General features: G+C 50.6%; 7 protein-coding genes across 7 annotated transcripts; 2 read left to right on the top strand and 5 right to left on the bottom strand.

The window, feature by feature from the left end:
- Positions 1–29: 29 nt before the first annotated feature.
- On the bottom strand, positions 30–969 carry DACRYDRAFT_110083 (uncharacterized protein; the record flags this gene model as incomplete). The annotated part of the gene is made up of 4 exons (XM_040768993.1): positions 30–271; positions 325–448; positions 496–714; positions 769–969. 4 exons carry the CDS (start codon positions 967–969, stop codon positions 30–32), a joined length of 786 nt encoding a protein of 261 aa, XP_040626263.1.
- Positions 970–1,458: 489 nt separating this feature from the next.
- Positions 1,459–5,957, bottom strand: DACRYDRAFT_23917 (MATE efflux family protein). Its single transcript, XM_040773462.1, has 26 exons — positions 5,423–5,957; positions 5,129–5,372; positions 5,042–5,074; positions 4,866–4,992; positions 4,805–4,818; positions 4,700–4,757; positions 4,579–4,652; positions 4,408–4,525; positions 4,316–4,357; positions 4,251–4,263; positions 4,102–4,200; positions 3,934–4,055; positions 3,877–3,883; positions 3,771–3,830; positions 3,644–3,713; positions 3,561–3,596; positions 3,431–3,502; positions 2,890–3,380; positions 2,658–2,840; positions 2,559–2,606; positions 2,276–2,511; positions 2,111–2,227; positions 1,935–2,064; positions 1,855–1,888; positions 1,666–1,801; positions 1,459–1,605 (listed from the first exon to the last, which is right to left on the bottom strand). Exons 1-18 carry the CDS (start codon positions 5,875–5,877, stop codon positions 3,213–3,215), a joined length of 1,812 nt encoding a protein of 603 aa, XP_040626262.1. The 5' UTR covers positions 5,878–5,957; the 3' UTR covers positions 1,459–1,605; positions 1,666–1,801; positions 1,855–1,888; positions 1,935–2,064; positions 2,111–2,227; positions 2,276–2,511; positions 2,559–2,606; positions 2,658–2,840; positions 2,890–3,212.
- Positions 5,958–6,153: 196 nt separating this feature from the next.
- On the top strand, positions 6,154–9,669 carry DACRYDRAFT_118096 (uncharacterized protein; the record flags this gene model as incomplete). The annotated part of the gene is made up of 10 exons (XM_040770525.1): positions 6,154–6,176; positions 6,229–7,305; positions 7,359–8,266; positions 8,318–8,392; positions 8,445–8,694; positions 8,743–8,969; positions 9,018–9,082; positions 9,136–9,213; positions 9,263–9,443; positions 9,495–9,669. 10 exons carry the CDS (start codon positions 6,154–6,156, stop codon positions 9,599–9,601), a joined length of 2,991 nt encoding a protein of 996 aa, XP_040626261.1. The 3' UTR covers positions 9,602–9,669.
- Positions 9,670–9,871: 202 nt separating this feature from the next.
- On the bottom strand, positions 9,872–11,257 carry DACRYDRAFT_118095 (glutathione S-transferase C-terminal-like protein; the record flags this gene model as incomplete). Its single annotated transcript, XM_040770524.1, has 7 exons — positions 9,872–10,097; positions 10,154–10,194; positions 10,247–10,303; positions 10,352–10,457; positions 10,507–10,754; positions 10,805–10,977; positions 11,035–11,257. The coding sequence occupies 7 exons, from the start codon at positions 11,255–11,257 to the stop codon at positions 10,040–10,042; spliced, it is 906 nt and encodes a 301-aa protein (XP_040626260.1). The 3' UTR covers positions 9,872–10,039.
- A 221-nt stretch (positions 11,258–11,478) lies between these two features.
- DACRYDRAFT_118094 (mitochondrial carrier) lies at positions 11,479–12,726 on the bottom strand (the record flags this gene model as incomplete). Its single annotated transcript, XM_040770523.1, has 4 exons — positions 12,620–12,726; positions 12,408–12,563; positions 12,152–12,357; positions 11,479–12,100 (listed from the first exon to the last, which is right to left on the bottom strand). The coding sequence occupies exons 1-4, from the start codon at positions 12,698–12,700 to the stop codon at positions 11,479–11,481; spliced, it is 1,065 nt and encodes a 354-aa protein (XP_040626259.1). The 5' UTR covers positions 12,701–12,726.
- Positions 12,727–12,993: 267 nt separating this feature from the next.
- DACRYDRAFT_23915 (uncharacterized protein) lies at positions 12,994–13,567 on the bottom strand. Its single transcript, XM_040773461.1, has 2 exons — positions 13,173–13,567; positions 12,994–13,118 (listed from the first exon to the last, which is right to left on the bottom strand). The coding sequence occupies exon 1, from the start codon at positions 13,492–13,494 to the stop codon at positions 13,204–13,206; it is 291 nt and encodes a 96-aa protein (XP_040626258.1). The 5' UTR covers positions 13,495–13,567; the 3' UTR covers positions 12,994–13,118; positions 13,173–13,203.
- Positions 13,568–13,976: 409 nt separating this feature from the next.
- DACRYDRAFT_118093 (uncharacterized protein) lies at positions 13,977–17,484 on the top strand (the record flags this gene model as incomplete). Its single annotated transcript, XM_040770522.1, has 11 exons — positions 13,977–14,509; positions 14,565–14,652; positions 14,707–14,961; positions 15,014–15,169; positions 15,223–15,638; positions 15,689–15,768; positions 16,016–16,060; positions 16,110–16,329; positions 16,379–16,698; positions 16,743–16,823; positions 16,872–17,484. 11 exons carry the CDS (start codon positions 13,977–13,979, stop codon positions 17,453–17,455), a joined length of 2,778 nt encoding a protein of 925 aa, XP_040626257.1. The 3' UTR covers positions 17,456–17,484.
- Between the last annotated feature and the right edge of the window lie 242 nt (positions 17,485–17,726).

The following is a 17,726-nucleotide window of genomic DNA, read 5'->3' as shown; positions in this document are numbered from 1 at the left end:
TCACCCAACCGTGCAACCGACATGTGCTATCAACTATTGGCAGAGCGAGATGTGCCTGCAACCTCCCACGCCCCAATGCCCTGTACCTTGTCGACCATTGCTTCCAAAACGGCACCGCTGCGCCCACGATCGACAAGCCGACGAACACCCCATCTAAGATATCCCGTGCTGCTGTGTTCCCAGGGCCGCTTTGTTGAGCCTGTCGCAGTAGCATACGAAGCAGCGGGTAGTGTGAACAGAGCCTGCAGAAGATCTGCTAGAAGATCTGCCGCTGTGGACAACATAAATGTCGCGAGCGTGACAGACAGACAGAAGGATACCTACCGGGCGCCGTAACTGCAGTCGTGTCGCGAAGAAAACTGTAATGCTGCAGGCGCTCTCTGGCCCTTGCCAACCGCCTCTCGGCCATACGGTTCGACTTCCTCAATTGGACATTGAGCTTTCGAGCCTTCGGCGGTTGTCAACTCATACCAGCTTGGAAAAGGTTGCACTCACCTCCCTCACGCGGATCCGCATTTGATCTAGCTGCGATCGCAGCTCATCCTCATCCGGACCGGACAAAATCAAGTTAAGTCCTGCATGATGAGGAAGTATGATGGGTAAAGAGACATCGGCTGGTGGGAAGGAGAAGACATTTCGGAGCGCCCAAACCTCAAAGAAATCAAAAGCGGTGTCGGCATATGACTCTAGCAAAGTCTGAAACGCGTACAATCCCTAATAAGCTCTTTCAGCTCTTCCGCCCCCCGGGAATACTTAATTGTAGCTCACCCCGTCGACTTCTTTCGCAATGGCTTCAGCCCTATCATCCGCCCAACGCAAAAGGAACACTTCGAGGGCTTCCACAGCGTGATACAATGTTTCATACGCAACATTGACCACATCGTCCAGGAGTAGCTGAGGATGAAACTGGAGTATTTCAGTTAAGAGGGCGGGGTTTCGATATGTGGTTAAAGGAGCATGCGTTGACATGATGGTTGTTGTGATGGGGGGGTGAGATTGAACGCGTCGCGCAAATGGGACCGTGCACGTGACTTGGTTTCCAGAAATGTGTGAAGTGGACAGCGCCTATGTGTAAGATGATTCTTAAACCAGAAAGGTGGCGCGGAAGTTTTTATGGCACTAGCGAAGACCATGACACTTGTTCCTCCCTAGGTATATCACAAATGACATTCCTTACATAATCTAGTTCCTCTTGCTCCCGTGGGAGAACAACTGACATGGAGAAACCATAAAGGACATATTTCGTTTTCGCTACGTCTAATGAATTGACAGACACCGCAGGGATAGGTGACGAGTGATTTAGAATGCTCAATCATTTTGAGGTGTAAGTCAAAGAAATAGAATTTAGGGATCTCCCCCTTCCTCTGCACGTGACGAGGATGCTAAATTGCCAAGATCCGGTAAAGATTGGCACCGACACGACCCGATCATGGAAGACGCCTCCTCTAGTGCCTCCTTAATATCTCTCTCCTCTACGGCGACGTGCTTTAGATATGTCACATCGCGTACAGGCCATTCTAGATGATGCCACTGATGCAATTGGCGATACACCTCTGATACGCCTCGACCGATTTGCTGCCCTGCATGGTCTGAAGTGTAATTTATGTCAGTGAATCTCGATGATTGCCTGCAATCAGACTTTCTAAACTGCGCATCGCCGTGTAGTGGGCAAAGCCGAGTTTCTTTCATCCGGTGGTTCCGTCAAGGACAGAATAGCAAAGCGCATGGTGCAGGAAGCTGAACGGGACGGCAGGCTTATTCCCGGCAAGAGTGTTATTATTGAGCCTACCAGTGGAAACACAGGTGATATCGCAGAGCACCCTTATTGATTCATACATTAACTTACTTCACTACAGGAATTGGGCTTGCGCTAGTAGCTGCTGTCAAAGTATGATGGACGATACGAATTTTGCGTGATGCTGATTACAAACCAGGGCTATCCTGTTATCATCACCTTGCCCGAGAAGATGAGTAGAGAAAAGGAGGCTACACTTCGTGCGCTCGGCGCAGAGATTGTTCGAACGCCGACTGAAGCAGCTTGGGATTCCCCGGAAAGCCATATCGGTACAATAGTTAGTACCAGGCATGAGTGGGATACTGAATCGACAAGACCTTAGGTGTGGCAAAGAAGCTTGAAGAGGAAATCCCGTACGGCATTATCTTAAACCAGTATGAAAATCCGGACAACCCGTTGGCGCATGAGTATACAACTGGCCCTGAGATCATTGTACGCGTGCTCTACAGGTGCAGTAATGATGACTCACCCTGTCGGCAGGCGGCCGTCACCGCACCTTCGAATTCTCAACGACTCACCTCTGGAAAGGTCGATTGTGTTGTAGCAGGTGCCGGTACCGGGGGTACAGTGACCGGCATCAGTCGTGCGATCAAGAAGGCCCACAATCCGGCTTGTGTTGTTGTCGCGGTGGACCCAGTCGGTAGCGTCTTGGCACCCGATGATGTCAATAAGAAGGTGCAGAGCGGTATCTGTGGTTATCAGGTAGAGGGGATAGGGTTAGTGTCATTAATGGAGGCCAGAGCCAGTGCTGACATCCATGCAGCTATGATTTCTTGCCGAAGGTCCTATGTAGAGAATTAGTTGATGTTTGGTATGCAGCTCACGGTCCTCCTTCGAGCGACAATGGGCTTATTGAACACAGGGAGAAGGTCGACGACGATGAAGCTTTTGCCACAGCTCGTGAAGTCATCAGAACCGAGTCCATGCTCATAGGTGGCAGCAGCGGCAGTGCGCTAGCCGGAGCCCTGCGCTATTTGAAGAGCAGTGAAGGATATAGAACGCTTGGTGGTGTAGAAGGCAAGAATATTGTTGTGATTCTGCCGGACAGGTGGTCAAGTTATCCTAATATTGGACGCGAGTACTAATCCCCTTGTCAGTATCCGGAACTACATGAGTAAGCCGTGGTTTTTGCAGACAACGGGTCCAACCGCACTGGCACAACAAATCGAGGCAACTTTGGCTAATACCGCCGGCAACGAGCAAATGGGCAACGCTAGCGGGACGACTGAACATCTTGCAGTTACCCCCCAGGGTTTGTCAAAGACATCGCTTTGATCAGACCGCTACCCCGTGAGGTGGACTGCATGTGCTGCAGTGGTGGTAGCAGGTGTGTAGAGAATAGAATATACTGTTTCATGACTTGTCATTACCATATCCAATCTAAGTGTTTCATCAAGCACTCCTGGAATTCATCCTTTTAGGGCAACGCAGAACCATTCTCCGTGCATCCTTCTTCTGTCCCGTTGATCGGTTGGGCTTGATCATCTGTAAAACGCGCTCTGGCCTTGTCTACCTCATGCTCCCAGTCGGATCGCAGGACCAAAATAACACTAACAAGGGAAGCATAGACAAGTGCGACAGTTAACTGATTTGCTCTGGTCATTCCTTGGTCTTACGAATGGGTAAGGAACGCACTCCGATCCATATTCCGTACAACTGTGTATGTCGGCTGAAGGTCAGCCAGAGACCCAACGGAATGCCAATCACCTAAGCAAATATAGTCAGCATAATGATAGAACACTGAAATGAGCATAGGATCGCGGACATAGTAAGCGGTGAGATTAATCACGGCCCCATGCGACTGTGAACGACGTCAGCTGGGAACTGTCAAATGAACAATGCTCCTACTTGTTTTCCAAGGCCACGAAGAATACCACTTGAGATAGTTGCAAGCGCGTCAAATGCCTGAAAGCCTGCACTGAAGGACCATTCTATTTAGTTGCTTTCTTGGTACCATATCAAGCAAGAGACACACCAAAGAGGTAGGATTTGGGATACGAGGCGAACCACGGAAGGATCATTATTGAAAATGTATCTGCATTTGTTCAGAGTCTAGATATGATGCTCTGCTCAGTACTCACGCCCAATCTACGTGACAAAGTTAGCTGGTGACACAGGCAATAACAGCAGGTACTTACTATGTCGAAAGGTGATCAGCAAGCCTCCCATAAGGGAGGCCGCACATATGCCCATGAACAAAGACACCTTACAAGCCAGGCTTGCCTCTCTCGCTTGTCCGGCACCTAACAGGTTGCCCACGCTGAAAACGCAGTCAGGATGGCAGACAATCCCAGGAAACAACGCACCGAACAGCAGCGGCAATGGACAAGGCATTACTTGCTTGCCAGAGTCCACTACATGTTGACAAAATCACGGATTGCGCTGCTAGTGCAGAAGGTCCTAGTCTGCAAAAGCCATGAATGCAACGAATCAAGACGGTTCTTTGCAAACGAACAAGCTAGCGGCCACTAAGAGGCAACTATTAAGTAAACGGACTTCAGCATAAGAAGTTAGACTTACGTGCAACGATCTCCCAAGACCACCACTCCGATACCGTCATGCCTGTTGCGATGCAGTGAATTCAGTTTATCATCGACAGCTGGCATACTTACCGACACCAGCGATACCTAAACTGACCAACTCTCCAAGCCGCGTAAAACTACGATGACTCACGGGACACCATGCAGTTTTCGGCGCGAAGAATGCACCATATATGATGAACACAATAAGCTGATCGTAGATAGTCAGCGTAAGGGCAGGCCGGGGTATTCGATAAGATGTACCATTAAATTGAAGCTAAATGCTGTAGCAAGCGGCGCGCCTTTGAATCCCAATCTCACGGGCTCTGGACCCCACACTACGCAGATGTCAACTTTGGTAGAGGTATAGCATCGATCAGTCTACCCAATAACCAGTTGAGGAAAAGGTTGAGGGGTGCAACAATGACAGTTGCGACGGTAGGCTGATACCATGGGTTACAGCTGGCATTTTTTTGTGACGGTGACTTACAACATGCATGAGACCTGTACGGACGTCAGGGACTGATGAGAACTGGATAGATGAGGGTCACCTTGACTTTGAAAGTATCTCTTCGCGATTGCATTGTATGTGTACGCAGGTAGTCCAACGCTCGCATACTTCAGGTACGCTCCTGCATAGCGTGCCACTTCAGGATCTTGATGCAAGAGCAGGAGAATCTATTCGAAACTCAGCTTGATAGCACCGGTATCGTTTGCAAGAAGCTACCGATTCGGTGTTAAACCAAATTCCAAGCATAGGCTGGGAGGAACTATCAACGCAAGTTGCCATATTCCGTCCAGCAGGGCATCTTACCACAAGAAGAATCGTCATGAGCACGACCATGCGCTGAGTCCACAGCCCAACCATACTGGGATCATCAGATGTCCATGCAGTAGGGAGCAGAGTATCGAGTGCGCAAATGAAACCAAGTGCAATGGAATACCCAGTGACACTACCAGTCATATTTCCTAACGTGCTTCCTGCGAGCTGGTCTGTGCCGATGTGTCCAATAGATATGACCGAAGCCACAATGAGGGAGTACTCCAACACTTGAGTCCTGAACAAATTTCAGACGCAATATATATCGTGATGATTCAGAATGCGCACGCAAGAATCGGAAATGAGTAGCGAATTAGGACATTGAGCTCTTTGCCGAAGTTAAACCAAGAAGATCTCGGGGCTTCTTTACTGTCTCTTCTGTCCGGAATTTCAGTGTTCAACAAAGGAGTGTGTTCATCAACAAATGGAGATTCAGGAGGCGCAACCGGTGTTCCCGGAAGGGGGGATAAGATCCGTCGGTTGGGTCGAATTGTTGTGGGGACTGCCGACATTGTCCTGCGACGTTTGATTGCATAGGAAACTGGGCCAAAGGGGCCAGCCAGAGCAGGATCGATATTTTGCTGAATCGAGATCCCTTGCGAAACTTCTTCAATAGAACTTGATATCTCCCCGTTGCTTTCTACTTCGCGTTCTTCTGGATCGAGTTCCGGATTAAAATGGCTCATGAGAGCATAGCTTGAGGGCAACGAAGATGGCTGCTGATAATGGGGGAATTCGGACATATTGATGAAGAATGTAATGTGTGACTGATGAGGGCTTTTTTCATCAGTTAGCCGGGTATGTGCGCGATGCAGAAGCGACTAGGAAAGCTCGGCGAGAAAGAGAGATGCGAGCGATAAGCGCCATATCTTCACATTTATTCCACCGTGCGTCATTGGGCCGCCTGATAAGGTAAACACAGCCACTTGTTGACACGGTGACGCGCGTGATTTTAGCCTCAACGAGATTGCTCGTACTACCCTCTCACCCAGGACTGGTCAGTCGTTCGTACAGATCCAATGTCCCTCATTAGTGACCCCGAGTATGTTCAATGAGCATACATGCACTTTTTTGTCCTGACGCGCTTTCCATAGCTATGTCATTCACAATCTTCGTCTTAACTACCTCCGTCATGTGGACGATCCGTATGGTCCACGTATAATCAGCATCTCTCAGAAGCATTGTGCCAATCCATTAGTCGTTGCGACTGGTCTTGACGACCCGGATCTGTGGCCGGAACTGAGAGTTCCGTCAAGTCCCAAACTCGCTGCGGTTGATGCGAGCCTTGCGAATGGCAGTCTATCAACAACGCCACCTGTTTCGTCAGGCATGGGGGACGGGCCTAACTTTGGAGCGACTGGGCTCAGGCACTCTGAAACCATTTACGGGAGCTCTAGAAATGGGGCTGCTGGAATGCGAGTTTCTGGTAGATTCACATCCAACACGCCTCGAAATCGCGGGCTGGGTCTAGAGGCGGCCGAGCTTAGCACATCTGTTGGGTCGCAGGTCGCCCGCCTTCGATCTGACAGTGCTCCAACTCCCTCAGCATCGACAACAGTAACGAGCAACCCCATTCCGACTGTATCTACCTCTCCAGGTGGGACTGAGAGGTTCCCACAAACAACACCCAGGCGTCGCGGTTCCGCAGGAACTGCACTAACTCGCTTCAACAATGATAGCGGCCGTCTCCCGCCTTCAACTCCTCTTGCAGGATGTCCGGTGGTACCTGCATCGAATGGAATCACTGCAGCTGTAGTCAATCTACCAGTTACACAACCCACCCCATCTGCTGCCTTGCCGAGTTCTTTTCATGCACCGATTTTTGCCCGTGCAGCAGAAATGGAGGCTCGCCGGAGAGAGCGAATGCGACAGCGTCTTCCTCTCAGTCGTCCTCTTATTCCGACGGCACTAAATCATTCACTAGCTTCCTCTCATACGCCGTCAGCACTCGTGTCTAACAAGCCCTCCGCGGACGAGATCGAAACGCCGAAGAGTGCTTTGACCGTGGACAGTCCGGCAATGTCCGACGAGGAGGTCGATGCTGAGGATGAGGATGAGGAAGATGAAGATGAAGAGGAGTTCAGAGTGGCTTCTACAGATGCTGTGGAGCGTGCAGAGATCGGTGCCGGACAGCATGAAGATGAGTTTGACCCGCCAGACTTGCTTCGAGCGTGCGTGAAAGTCAATGTCTCAGCTTCTGTGCAAGACTCACCTTGTTTCACAGTGATTCCAGCGATCATCCCATGCCAACTTCGGTCCCGTCTGACGAGCTATCCCTTCCCTCGCAACCGTCGATGCAATCGATGTTATCGACATCGCAGTCTTCCGCATTTGCAGGTGGTTCCAGCCATCTTCAGGTCGCAGGCCAATTGGTCAATCGTAGTCGATTAAGTCCAGTAACAGAATCTCGCTTTGACGAACAGCGTGCTGCTCGAATTGCGGAGCCCGAAGATCCAATACTCGGTAAAATGGGCTCTCCACCAGAAGAGTCCTTTTTCGATTCCGGACAACCTTCCAGCCCGCAAGAAACCGTGCCCAGCGTTATGGTTAGCAGTGCTTCGGAGAAATCTGTACCGAGTGGACAAGTCCTTTCTCCAGTACCGCGGCCCTTCATGGCTGGCACCGGGCAGGGCAACATCATGATCCGCTCCCTAACGAATGATGCACACGAACCGCCCGAATTGCACAGGCACAGCTCGAAGTCTTCACCGACGACACAGCTCACGTTCGCCAAGCGGACTATACCTCCTCTTGCCATGAAGTCGGCATTAACGGCCCAGTTGGCTTCTCAATTTATGCCTTCGGACAATCCATTCACGGACCTTTATGCGGCTGTATCTGGACGGGCAGAACCCAGCGCCGTTGCGTTAGCCTTGTACTTCCCTCATTCACGTCAAAACCGAGACCGGCCCATACAAGTCACAGTTCGCAAAGATGCGAGCGTTGAAGAAATCATTGGGTTCGGGTTATGGACGTATTGGGATAAAGGTCTGGATCCCCGCTTGGACGAAGGATTATTACCCGAAGGAAAAAGCGCAACTGGAGACAAGGAGCGTGAAATTCATCTGAGTACGGTGGGCTGGTGTCTGCGCATGGTTGAGGAGGATGGTGAACCTGACGAAGATTTCCCTGGTTCGCTCCTTGTACCTTCTCTTTTCTCGCCTCTCTAACCCTAGTCATTAGCGCTCGATCGATCTAGGCCTATTTCTAAGTTTGCTTTCGATGCCTACGCTATCTGTGAAGCTACGGAAGATCAAGGTGAGTAGAATTCCTGTAACCTCGGCATCAGCTGATGATATACTGCTACCAGTCAAGCAGAATGAAGTAGACAACGCTGCTATCGTGCGGCGGCCGTCTCGTCTCACGGCGACGAGACGCCAAAACACCGTTGGTGGCCTGGGCATACCAGAGTCTAAGCCTGGTACATCTGTTGTTACGTCCTCCGGCATAACCGCCCTTGCGAACACGGCTGGTTTGTCTGGCCTCGTAGGGCCTCCAGTCTTTCTACGTGTCCGAATGGCGGCCCCTGATGCTCCACATTTCTCTACCACTATTCACACGTATGTATACTCCCTTGTGCAGTACATCGTTTCTGAACAACTTGGTAGAACGAGTGATACCTATATTGCCGATGTCCTGGACGCTGTCTGTCGCAAACGTCGCCTTCCGAACCCCAAGGAGTGGGGCTTGATGACATCCGACATGACAATTGCCATACCGCTTGATCGAACGGTAGCTAGCTTGGAAGGAAAATTTAATCTCGTCCTGGTTGCGCGGGTCTATCTGCAAGAGAACGGGTTTCTGGCACAGAGGTGGAAGACTACAGATCCGAATGGCAAGCATCTTTGTTACTGAAGCTGACCTTAGTCTAATCGAACAACAGCATCAATATATCACAAGATGGCAGATACGGCAGATGTCAAAGGTTCCGTTGAGACTGGTTATAGGGTATACCGTTAGTCTTTTCTTGCTTTTCGAGACTGCTGAAGCTTGATCATCAGAAATTCAATGTTTACCGCAAGATGCCTGTGCTAGGCAGACATGAAAGAACCCTTGCAATCGATGGTCATTATATTCATGTAAGTGGCTTGCTGTGGTGCGAGAATTGCTTGTCACTGTGACCCCTAGATATTCCCTTCAAGCAACATGCGCGCTTTCGCTAGCAGCTCCAAGACATCATCACATCACATCACGGCAGTGGTTTCCTGTAAACAGAGCAGAAAAGTGCCTCAAACGGTTAAGTTGGTCGTGATGAAGGATGGTGTGGAGAAGCGATACGAGCTGGAAGCCGAGAATGTGAAAGAAGCTGGTTGGTCCTTCCCCCTATTCGTCATGCAAGCTCTTACCTTCTGTATCCCAGCCGAGATAGTCAGTAGTATTAAAGGTCTCCAGAAGTCATATCAGTTAGAGCGCAACGGCACGTATGCTCGTGGCACAAGAGCCAGGCGAAGCCGAGTAGGAGTCTAGTTGTCGACATCTGTATTAGCAAGGTCAAAACTCGAAACGGGCACCTGTACATTAGGTTTCGTCTGAAGCTTATGAACAACATAACGAATGTAGCACTTGAAAGGGATGGAATGGACTGCCGTCTCAGTCCGAACATGAGATAAAGGTTGGTTGGCGAGGGAAAAGGATAAAAGATGGCAGAACGAGTAGATTTCTAACCTGTTTTGAAAGGGGAGTGGTTTGATGAGCGGGCGCCTTCAATATCGGCAATGCACATGGGTGATACATGATGATTTGTAATGATTGTATATGTGTCGACACCTTTGAGAATACAGGGGCTCATTTCCACGGGACAACGTTGTTCACATGACGATGACAAGCAAACATCCTATCTTGCCCGATAAAGCTAGTTTGTGGTGAAGATGACTGAGGAATTTTCGACACATCAGAAGCATTTTCTCATGAACGGTTCTCGATCTCCTTCCAAGATGGGCGGCTTGAGATGTCTTTCCACCACCTGCGATAAGACCGAATTGTTCAGTTGTTCAACCTGGAGAAAGCCAAGTATCGCACCGTTCCACGCTTGGGAATCCATCATACCAGACGATGTTCAACTGTGTCTTCGCATGAGCTGGAGAATCACAGTTCGACAACTGGAAAGCTTGCCCTTTTCAGCACGGCCGTGCCAACAGGCAGATGGAATAGATCCGCGAGCGTCAGTGCCTGGAATCCGTATCAGTTAATGCGTCAGGAACCGGTCAATTGATGCACTTCTCCAGCAAGAAATTTCTGCCGGTCCAATATTCTTTCGTACCCCTCCATCTTGACTCTCAGCTGCTCCTTCAGGTGTTGAACCCGTTCGAAGTCCGGCTCGCCCCTGGAAAAAATACGGTCATCAAAACCAGCAGAGCTGACACACGACGAACCCCTTGTAAATCATCTCCACCAGTAGGCCAGACAAGACAGGGTCAAAATCCGACATTTCCACACTGACCGCCTGCTCCGTCCACGCCATCCTCGTGAGGTTAGACATGGGATAGAGTGGCATGCCCCGGAATGGATAAGAGCCGGCAAGGTACCGGCCAATAGCTCGGGATTCTAGCACAACCATGAGCTCCATGCACATATGCTCCTGTTCAGAACTTGAGTTACCGTAGAGTTGAAGCGAACCATCCTATCCAACATTGAACCTTAATTCGTTTTTGAACTGGGGGCGTGACGTACTACCAGCACAGGTACCTGGCCAAACGGCTGCTTGGTAAAATGGCTCTCCGACTTGTGTTCCTTCTCTCTCATATTGACTGAGACGAAATCATAAGGTATGTCCTTTTCTCTCAAGATCAGCTCGACGCGTTGGGTTGATGGGGATAGTCGAGAGCCATACAGCGTTACAGTGGCTGTCGCACAAATGATATTAGCTCTCCGCTATACGGACGCTACGAAAGGGAATCTACAAGCTTTCGTCCCCATTTGCCAGAGATCCGCAATTGGGCCCTCCCTGCTGAAGAAGTGCGGCACATCATTGATCGTCGCTCCAGAACGCACAATCTGGAATGCGGTGCTCGCGACGATTGTCAACAACGTAAACATAAAAAGACGCAGGGGGCTGGGCCGCTGGGGCGACTTGTGGTGCGCAACAGGTGGTCGGTCTGAGGTGGACGCTGCACGGGGTGTCATTGCGGTGATGGTCGAAGGTGAGAATACGAGGAACCTTTGCACCCCTTTCCCGCACTGTGACTTGCCTTACAACCCTGCATAACAAACTCCGTGATCGCTGGAACTCGTCGGACACCAACATTTTGTCTATGGTGGTATGTACTTATTTGCATACATAGATAAATACACTACCATATGCAGTCTATTGCAGGGGTTCGTCATGATCCTCTGGTGCATTGTCTTTACCCAAATTGTTTAACCAATGTGTCATATATGAGAAAGATCATGCCAGAACTTGGCGCAGAACGGACCACTGTGATGCCGAGACCGGCATACAACCCACGGACGCCTTGAGCAGCATATATTGAACGGAAGGTTCCAACGAACGTCGGTCGTGGTGCATTTGATTGGCGGGGTCGAAGCTCCTCTTCAGTCTGGATGGCGGACTTGACAGAGTCGGCAGGATAGAGGACAGTATTGTACGAAACTCCTGCGCATGCGCCAGCAATTACGGATTCCCAAGCTCTCAGGTCCTTCTTCGATAGCTCGGAAGGATCACAGCCCAGTTTCTTTGCTCGTCGGCGAAGCATGAACCGGGATACTGCTTCATTGGCTCCAAACCAGGCCGCAGCTCCGCCGGTCTCCCGAAGTAGAGTACCCGTCTGTCCTAGCCAAAGACCACGTAATCCATCATTTTGGATGACAGACGCAACGATCGAGAACGGCCCCTGCAGTGAACGAAATGAGGGTCGGTTGAGAACCGGGGCTTCGCCGGGCAGAACAGCATGTAAGGCGGCCACTGTTCGTGCTTCCGCCGCCAGCATCTGGACTTGCATTCGACACTTTACGAGTTCGATCGGTGTCCTACAGCATGACTGACTTATGGATGATCCATTTAAGAGTAAAAGTGCTCACAGGAAAAAGCTAGTGATCGCCCCTGCACCGGCCGCAGCGATTGCTACTTGGACCAAAGACAAGGACGTGGCACGCAATGTGCCATCTGGTCCCGGCTCGAATCTTGGTTGACCGTACGCGATCCGTACCAGATCCTGTATCTGTCCGTTCGCCAGGAATAGCACTGCATTCTCCGTCATAGCGCCAACTATCGGAGCCGGTAATCCCTGGCTATTCGATGAGGCAATTCTTCAAGCAAAATAAAACCACGACACACTCGATACAATCCTCGAATGCCTTCTTTGGAATACGTTTTGTACAGACAATCGATGGGGCCCTTGAAGGTTGGCTTTTCATCCAAGACCTGCGCTTGGAGCCTGACTTTACACAGGTCGAATGGATGTTCAAACACCTTCGATACCATGCCGGCAGCCTAGAAGTTACACTGATGAGTGGCGTGTGCATATGCTGAGATCCGCAGGTACATACACTTCCAAAAGCGATATCTTTCAGACCTCTAAGGGCGTTTCCGTTCGGACTGGGCTCCACTGGAGACGCGCCCTGCTCCATTCTGCAGGATAGGTACCAGGAACGGCACAAGGAAACAAACAGTGCGGTTCGCTATAAATGCTGATGCCGATCATTGCGATGCCATTGGACGATGGTGAGGTTGAAAACGCAGTCGCTGTCGTTGGTTGACAGCAAGTAGAAGAGCCGTCAAGAAAATGTGAAAGGTGTGGTTGGTTCCTGTTGTTCGGGATCAAAACACTAGTAGGAATCATTTGGAACACACGACTCCTTTTATTGTTAGGTTGTTGTCCCTGTCCTCTATACTTGAACACTAGGAGCTCTAGTTGTACGGTGTTTACATCTCTTGAACAAACACTGTCTACGAAATGGACCCATCGGGTTTCATCGGGCTTCTTCACACACTGAAATCACTTATGCCTGCTTCACTGGATTCAGCAAATTCGGCTCAGGTTTGATGGTGAGTCTCTCTAGCTTTGCAGCCATCTCTGTTGTCTTAATTATATACATTTAGAGGATGGACTTCACCTCAATATTTGTATTTGTTATGCACCGGCGATTTCTGCAGAGACGCAAGGTTTCTCCCTACTGTTGGCCAGCATGGGTCTGCGCCGTCGGCAGAAAATGAAGGAAACCATTAATCTATTGAGCTGCACCTCATTCGAGATTACGGAACCGACAGGGCGGCACCCAGCTATCAACCGGCTTAGGCTGACACTTGCAATAAATATTGAGACCTGGTCTTTACCCCTGTCCTCAAATCTCTTCGTATTGATAATCCAATCAGAGGTACTAGTACGTGTTTCACGAAGACTTGCATGACGTCTGTAACCCATTTAGCTCCCAACTACAACATTTGAGTCATAGTGTCGAACGTTGAACCATTCGAACAAGGGCCATCATGAATTCACCCGAGCACTTTCTGTGATCTATGAAGCCTAACAATCAATGCAACAGTGGCGCGGGTCATACTTATACGCCGTCTTCATTGCGGACCAAGTCGGTCCATCCATCCGTTCAGTTTGTTGAATGGGGATCGGCGGAAGGGTGGAAGACGGGATAAGGAGATGCTTTGTCAGCAAGCCAAGAGAATCATGCCGTTCCCACTGGTTTCTCATAACCCAGGGCTCTAATTAGAGGGCGGGGAGAGCTGCGCCGGAGACTCTAGTTAGAGCATCCCGTCAGGGACTAGACGTCCAGAGAAGGTCCAGTTAAACGATGCCGTTCAATTCAATTTGTTTCTGGAAATACAGACCCTGCCAAGATAAACAAAGGCCATCATCCCCCGATCAATACCTTCTCATCATTACTGGCCCAGATGGCTTCCACGTCTGGCTCATTGTCTACTGGCTCCCCTCACACTCTGGAGGAGCACTTGCTAAGCCGTCCGACTCCAAATCCCCGACCAAGATCAACAACGACACGCTCTCGACTGGGAGGGTCCCTCGTGTCTGGCCCCGTACAACGGGCAACAGGACCACGACGAGCAGCAGGACCTATCCGGATCAGTGTGGCCCACTCCCATCTTGGGAGCCAGGCAGACCTGCAAGCGCCCAGTCTGGAGGAATTGTTGCAACAGCCAATTCCCCCCCCTCCCCCCCTCCGAAGAGGACGCAAAAGACGGGACACATACTCCGTGGCCGCTTTGGACCGCCGATCGACACAGATTCGAGCTCAAGAAGATGAGCGACTCGCAGCTGATCCTCATGAGGCAGAAGCGATTCGTTTTGTTCAAGACAAGTTCAGCATGTCACTTGCAGAAGACTCGGCAGGAGGGGCGTGGGAGGATGTCGAGATGGGTGACGGAGGGGAGGAGGAGGAGACACTTTATCGGGAGTGGGTAGAAGTCACGTACGTTACTTACTCTTGTGTCTTGAAAAGAAGATACGTCTGACGCAGGACACAGACGGCAGACTTATACATCAGGAGAAGGGTTGTACGCACGGCGAATCCTCCAGCAAGCCACGACATGGTCATTGTTGATGGATGAGCTGGTGGACGACCTCTTGAATTGGCGCATATGAGCTCCTGGTCTTCTCGGGGACCAGATCCCTCCAGAATCCAGACGCACATTCGAACTGCAAGTGGTATCGTGGACTGGTCTGGAGCGTCGCGTTTTCGGTGCGGTCGACCGACATGCAAGCCCAGTGCGTATTCTCCTGAGGCATGGCTTTCTGGCCCGTAGTCCCGAGGTGCCGCGAATGGCCGTCAACATCCGGATATTGGAAGTTTATCACCAAGCAAGATTGCGAGGTTATATGTCTCTGGAGGCATGGACTCGTGTTGTCTGCGACTTACATGGGGTGAGTCTTGTCCTCCCGAAATCGTGGAACGAGCAGTGAATTTCCCACACAGGCACCTTACGAACCATCTTTCCGGAGACGCATGGCAGATGCATATGATGCCTACACACTGCTGCTTGTTGCAGTCGAGAAGAGAGTGTCTCAAGGCTTTGGTCGAGACACGCCAGATTGGCGTGTCAAACACACATGTCCGGCCTGCAGCTACAAGGTATGTTCCAGAGATACCGAACGGTGAGCGGCTCTATTGAAATCCCTTCCTAGCTTCAGGATGAACCATCCCTACCATTCTCCCGACTTCTGTGTGGAGATGGCAACAACTCCAGCAAGAGGTTCGCATATGCCGGACATCAAGACCTCCGTGTGTATGAAAGCGACTATATACTCCCGATTGAACACGTGGAGCGGTTCAAGAATGACGTACGAAGCCACCAAACCTCTCGACAAAACAGACGAACGTCTCGAGAAGGAGATCCCACCGATGGCCTCCGTCCCGAAGAAGGCACGAAGATCGGTCTGGATGAAACATTGGGGGCTTGTGCAGACAAGTGGAAACCTTCTCAGGCCCGAGAGTCCGGACAGATCTTCCAGCAGGCACTCGCCGAGACAGGTCATTTCCTGACCGTATGTCGGCATGCCTTCATTTGCTACTCCGTGGACATGATCCGGAGCGGAGAACTGTGAGTCTCTCTCTTCAGCATAAGAAACGCACCACTAAACCACCTTCCAGAGCCAAGTATTCCATAGCATCCCTCGACCGCCTCATCGACATCTATGGGGCTGACATTGCTTTTGGCTATGATATTGGCTGTACGCATTCAGTTACGGTTCTCCGGAGCAGCATCGGAGAAAAGGCCACTCGATCTAGACTTCGGTTTTTCGTGGGAGCTTTCACGGCTATGCCCACAACCGCCGTTGCCAGATCCACTTCCACCCTAGAGACTGACGACAGGTGGCCTGGAAGATTTCGAGACTTGCGAGTGGGTATTTAGTCAAGAAAATTGCTGCGCCCACCTTTTTCGACATGGCTCAGCATTTCACCGTCACATGACTCTAGATTGGTTTTATCACACTTGGGATTCGGACCGTCGTGCAGTACTGGGTAAGTTTCTCCAGAGTGCCATTCGAAACACTCCTGACAACAAACAAAGGGGAATTTATATTCCAGAATTACAGACAAGCACTGAAGATCATCCAGACGGAAGGACCAGCAGTGGGAACGCTTTTGAAGAACCTGAACCTGACCTCGAATGATCTGGACCAGTTTTGTCTGGATGAGAAGAACTTTTTCAGCAATCTCCAGAGAGAGCCGGAAATGGACGAGAAAGCATTCGACTATCTCGATGTTCTGAAGCTTCTGCAGAGCGCACGGTGTGCTTTCTCTTCTCTGGAAACCGAGTTTTCTGATTGCGCCGGACAGGGATGACCTCGCCGCAAGTCAAGCTCAATCTTTCAACATCTCAACTCCGGAACAATGGAGCCAAGGAGCGATCCAGAATCAAGGCCGATCAAACGAGCGTCTGCATCTCCAAAAACTCCGCAAGGTTTTGGAACTCGACGCGATTGCGACCAACTCTGAGGAGAACCTCAACACGGAACGGTGGACTCCGGACCATCCGTCTTGGGTGCACTATTCCAGAGCAGCTCAGCATCAGGAGTTTCAGCGAGCCCTTGACCATCTCGAGAGTCTCGTGGTTCAAAGACTTTTTGAAATGGAAAAGGTTAACGCACGTGGGACAAGTAAGTCTAGAGAAATGACACAACGATTTGCTAATCATTTCCAGATTACAAAATGCGAACCTCCATCGCAAAAGCTCTGCAATCCAGGAGCACGGCCATCCGGACTGCTCTGGGCAACTACAACCGTCTCGCCCCTACCATCACTCCCTCCTGATCCCCACTCACAATGACAGCTGTTCTAGACCATGCTTTCCTCGGGGAGTTCACGATCCTCAGACACGGGAGCGAAGCAAGCGATGCCTCCAGACGTTGGATGGTGCCGCAAGTTTGGGAAGTTGTAGTCAAACATCTTCTCCTGAAATGCGCACGGGAAGAGATTCGTCGACTGGACGTGGAGGTTCGGCGTGTCCTGACAGCTGTGGAAGACAAGCTTCAGGACATGCAGAGGCATGTTGACCAGATTGCTCTCTCCGGAAACGCAGCTCTTGCTGCCAAGATGCGCTCCCGAGTTGAAGAGAGGTCGTCCATCAACACACGCGTGCTCAAGCGTCTTCAAGACATCACGCGCCTTCCTGGGTATTCTGGTTCCTATGTGCGAGGAGTGCCGGTGTCCGGTATGTACGGTGATGCAGGACCTGGACAGGGAACACGGTGTGATGGGGAGGAGGTTGAGTCCCCTTGTCCAGAAAGAAGTGGGGCTCTGCGATCGACTGTTCACGGTCCGGACGCGTCCGGCGAGGAGGAAGATTGTAGTATTCAAGATATAGAAGCGCTTGCCCACGCATTTGCCGTGGGCGTATCTTTTCCAGATCCTTAATGATTATGCGTCAATAAAAAATTCGTTCGAGACTTGACTCTTCCCGCCGATGTCTGGACCGGATACTATACAAAAAAGAGACTCGGCTAAGCACAAAGATTTCCTCTGGAGGTTGCATGTTGTGGACGTCATTTCTTATGCACAGGAGACGAGTGTCCATCATCTAAAAGCACGGTGGGAAGACGTGCTGATTCGGGATTAACATCAACAGGGGAAGTATTCCAGAACAGGGGTACAAGGCATTGGATGGCAGAGTCTTGATGACAATGCA

This window comes from Dacryopinax primogenitus (genome assembly GCF_000292625.1).
Source record: "Dacryopinax primogenitus strain DJM-731 SS1 chromosome Unknown DACRYscaffold_16, whole genome shotgun sequence".
Taxonomy (NCBI): Eukaryota; Fungi; Basidiomycota; class Dacrymycetes; order Dacrymycetales; family Dacrymycetaceae; genus Dacryopinax; species Dacryopinax primogenitus.
The sequence above is the reverse complement of the archived record's forward strand: the minus strand, read 5'-3'. Positions and strand labels throughout refer to the sequence as shown.

What these genes read in the sequence shown, in the direction of transcription:
- DACRYDRAFT_23915 (XM_040773461.1), bottom strand. Translation starts at nt 13,494, where the DNA reads ATGGGTTACAGACGTCATGCAAGTCTTCGTGAAACACGTACTAGTACC.
- DACRYDRAFT_23917 (XM_040773462.1), bottom strand. Translation starts at nt 5,877, where the DNA reads ATGTCCGAATTCCCCCATTATCAGCAGCCATCTTCGTTGCCCTCAAGC. An exon ending in TTCGTGGCCTTGGAAAACAA is followed by an intron (nt 3,597 to 3,643) that starts GTAGGAGCATTG and finishes CGTCGTTCACAG; the next exon opens with TCGCATGGGGCCGTGATTAA. An exon ending in TGTACGGAATATGGATCGGA is followed by an intron (nt 3,381 to 3,430) that starts GTGCGTTCCTTA and finishes AGAGCAAATCAG; the next exon opens with TTAACTGTCGCACTTGTCTA.